The 2,729-nt window shown below is 67.5% G+C and overlaps 1 protein-coding gene across 1 annotated transcript; it reads right to left on the minus strand.

Moving 5' to 3' along the window:
- Positions 1–696: 696 nt before the first annotated feature.
- AMT (aminomethyltransferase) lies at positions 697–2,727 on the minus strand (the record flags this gene model as incomplete). The annotated part of the gene is made up of 8 exons (XM_015641350.2): positions 697–932; positions 1,040–1,195; positions 1,307–1,487; positions 1,577–1,722; positions 1,844–1,922; positions 2,087–2,218; positions 2,328–2,408; positions 2,485–2,727. Coding segments are annotated over 8 exons (1,197 nt in total), but the record flags the coding sequence as incomplete, so codon positions are not given.
- Positions 2,728–2,729: the final 2 nt, after the last annotated feature.

Here is a 2,729-nt window from a genome sequence, read left to right on the forward strand (position 1 = left end):
CCGGCACCGCTTCCGGGGCCTCGCCCGCCCGGCCCCGCGCGCATTCCCTGTCCCCCGCCGGCCCGGCGGGACGCAACGGCGCCGCCGAGCGGCACTGCCCGCCCCGGTGAGTCCCGACCGCTACCGGGCCCAAAACCGCTGATTCCCCCCCTGACACCCCCCGGGCCTGCCCGGCATCTCCCGCGTCCTGCCAGCGCTCTCGGAGCGCAGCCCAGCGAGCGACCCCTGCCCACTGAGTGTCCCCCCAGCTGCAGCCCTGCACCAGTACAGCCCAGTCACTGCCCACCTGCCCGTACGGTCCAGATGGGGGCCTCTGGGACACCGGCCCCGGTTTGTTCCCCGCAGCTGTGGCTTCTGATAAGTGCCCCCCAAGCTGTGCCCCCCGACCTTTGAGCCCTTCCCCCCTGCTGTACCCCAGACCAGTATGCCCTAAAAAGTGCCCCCAGCCCTGCCCACCCCGCACAGACAGGCAGGTGCCTGCCTCAGTGCCGGCGTGTTGCGCTCGGTGCTGCCCCAGCCATGCTCACGCTGCCTCTCTCTTGCAGGGATGGCCCCGCAGCAGAGCCCATGAAGACACACCGGGAGTGAGCAGCACCAGGACCACCGGCTGGGTACTGCTAACACCATTAAAAGTGCTGTGCCCACCTGCTGCCCCTTGTTTTGGCACTGCCACCATCACCAGAGAGGAGGCCAGGGGAAAGGGACAAGGTGTTTATTGGGGCTGGGGCACTGTGCCCGTGGTGCGTGCTGGCCTCATTTGGCCATGTAGTACTGGGTGGGCACAAAGGGCATCTTGGTGATGACGGCAGGGTGCTGCTTCTTCCGCACCTCGACGGTGAGCTCAGTGCCGGCCCGGCTGTGTGCTGCCTCCACGTAGCCCATGGCGATGTTCTTGCCCAGGCAGGGCGAGGGACATCCGCTGGTCACTGTGCCTGAGATGTGAGGATACAGGGAGGTGAGAAGGGCCTGGCCAGCCCCTGTCCATGCCATGGCCACAGCTCAGGGTCATGCCCGTGCCAGCCCCACTGCCCCCACCTACCCACAGGTCTGCCTTCAGGGCCCAGGATGGCCATGTGGGGCCGGATGGCGGGTCCCACCGATGTCAGCCCCACTCGCCTGCGCCTTGGCTTGTCTTTCACTTGTGCCATGATGACAGCAGCACCAGGGAAGTCCATGGCCACACGTCGGCGCTTCCCTGCAGGGCAGACATGGGTGAGGGTCAGTGATGCCTGACCAGTCCCCTTGTACCCACTGAGGACACCTTGCTGTTCTGCCTGCCCCAAGGAGGAGGTGGAGGTGGACCTACCCAAGGTCCACATCAGCCCGGCCTCGGCAGGGGTGACAGTCTCGTCGATGTCATTGCCATAGAGGCAGAGCCCAGCCTCCAGGCGCAGGCTGTCCCTGGCTGCCAGCCCTGCTAGCCACACATCGGGGACACCCAGCAGCTTCTCAGCCAGCTCCACCGCCCGCGCCGCGGGTACCGAGATCTACAGCGGGACATGGGCAGGGTCGGTGGGGCACAGCCTTCCCCTGCATTGGCACCGCAGTGGGGATGCTGGCACAGAGCCCTGGGTACCTCCACGCCATCCTCGCCGGTGTAACCGCAACGTGTGACCCGGCAGCCCGGCACGCCAAAGACGGTCGTGGTGATGCTATTCATAAAGGAGAGCTTGGCCAGGTCATCGGACAGCCCTGCCTGCAGAACCCGTGCCATGGAGGGACCTGGGGAGGCAGGTGGCTGGAAGACACCAGTGCCCAGGGAAGGGGGGGTAGGTGGGGAGGGCGGTGACATCCACCGGGAGAGGACCCGGAGGAGGGCAGGCCCATGTGTGGCACCCACTACCTTGCAGAGCCAGCAGCGCGTTGTCTGACACCTCCAGGTGTACGTCACTGCCGGTGGCCTGCAGCTGCGCCGCTTTGTCCTGCCAGGGTGACAGTGGGCTGCTAGCACGGGGGCCAGGCCAGTGCCAGCCCCACACGTGGCCACAGCCACCTCACCCCACGCAACACGGGTGTCACCAAAAGGCGGAAGGACTCATTCCCACTGCGTGTCCCCACCTCCCGCGGGACTCAGGCAGCCCCATACCCTCAAGATGGCCAAGTCCTTGTCAGCACAGGCGGCGTTGGACACCACGTAGAGGTGATCTTCTGACGTGTTTGTGACGATGAGGTCGTCCGTGATGCCGCCCTTCTCGTTGGTGAGCAGCGTCAGGGTGCCCTGCGGGACACGGCCCACGGAAGCGTGGGCGGGGTGCCTGGACCCTCCCAGGGCATCCCGGGGATCTCCGACCCCATTGGATGCCTGGTGCCCGCCCATTGCCCTGTACCTGTCCTGGCTTCAGCTCGGCGATGTCCCCCACTACCAGGCTCTCCATGAACCTGATGCGGTCCCGGCCGTACACCAGGGTCTGCAAGAGCCGGGGGGGTTGTGAGGTGCTGCGGGTACCCCTCCCTGCCCCAGCCCACTCATCCCGACCCCTCTACCTGCAGCATATGGGAGACGTCGAAGAGGGAGCAGTGGCGGCGGGTGTGCAGGTGTGACTGGAGGTGGCCCTGCCCGTAGTGCAGCGGAAGGGTCCAGCCGGCGAACGGCACCATCCGCCCGCCGCGGGCCCGATGCAGGGCATCCAGGGGGGTCTGCTTCAGCCCCTCCTCCCCGGGCCCGCTCCCCCCGGCCCCTCTCCGCGGCGCCGAGCCCGGGGGGCGGCGGGACAGCGCGGCGCGGCAGC

This window comes from Parus major, chromosome 12 (genome assembly GCF_001522545.3).
Source record: "Parus major isolate Abel chromosome 12, Parus_major1.1, whole genome shotgun sequence".
In the NCBI taxonomy this organism is placed as follows: Eukaryota; Metazoa; Chordata; class Aves; order Passeriformes; family Paridae; genus Parus; species Parus major.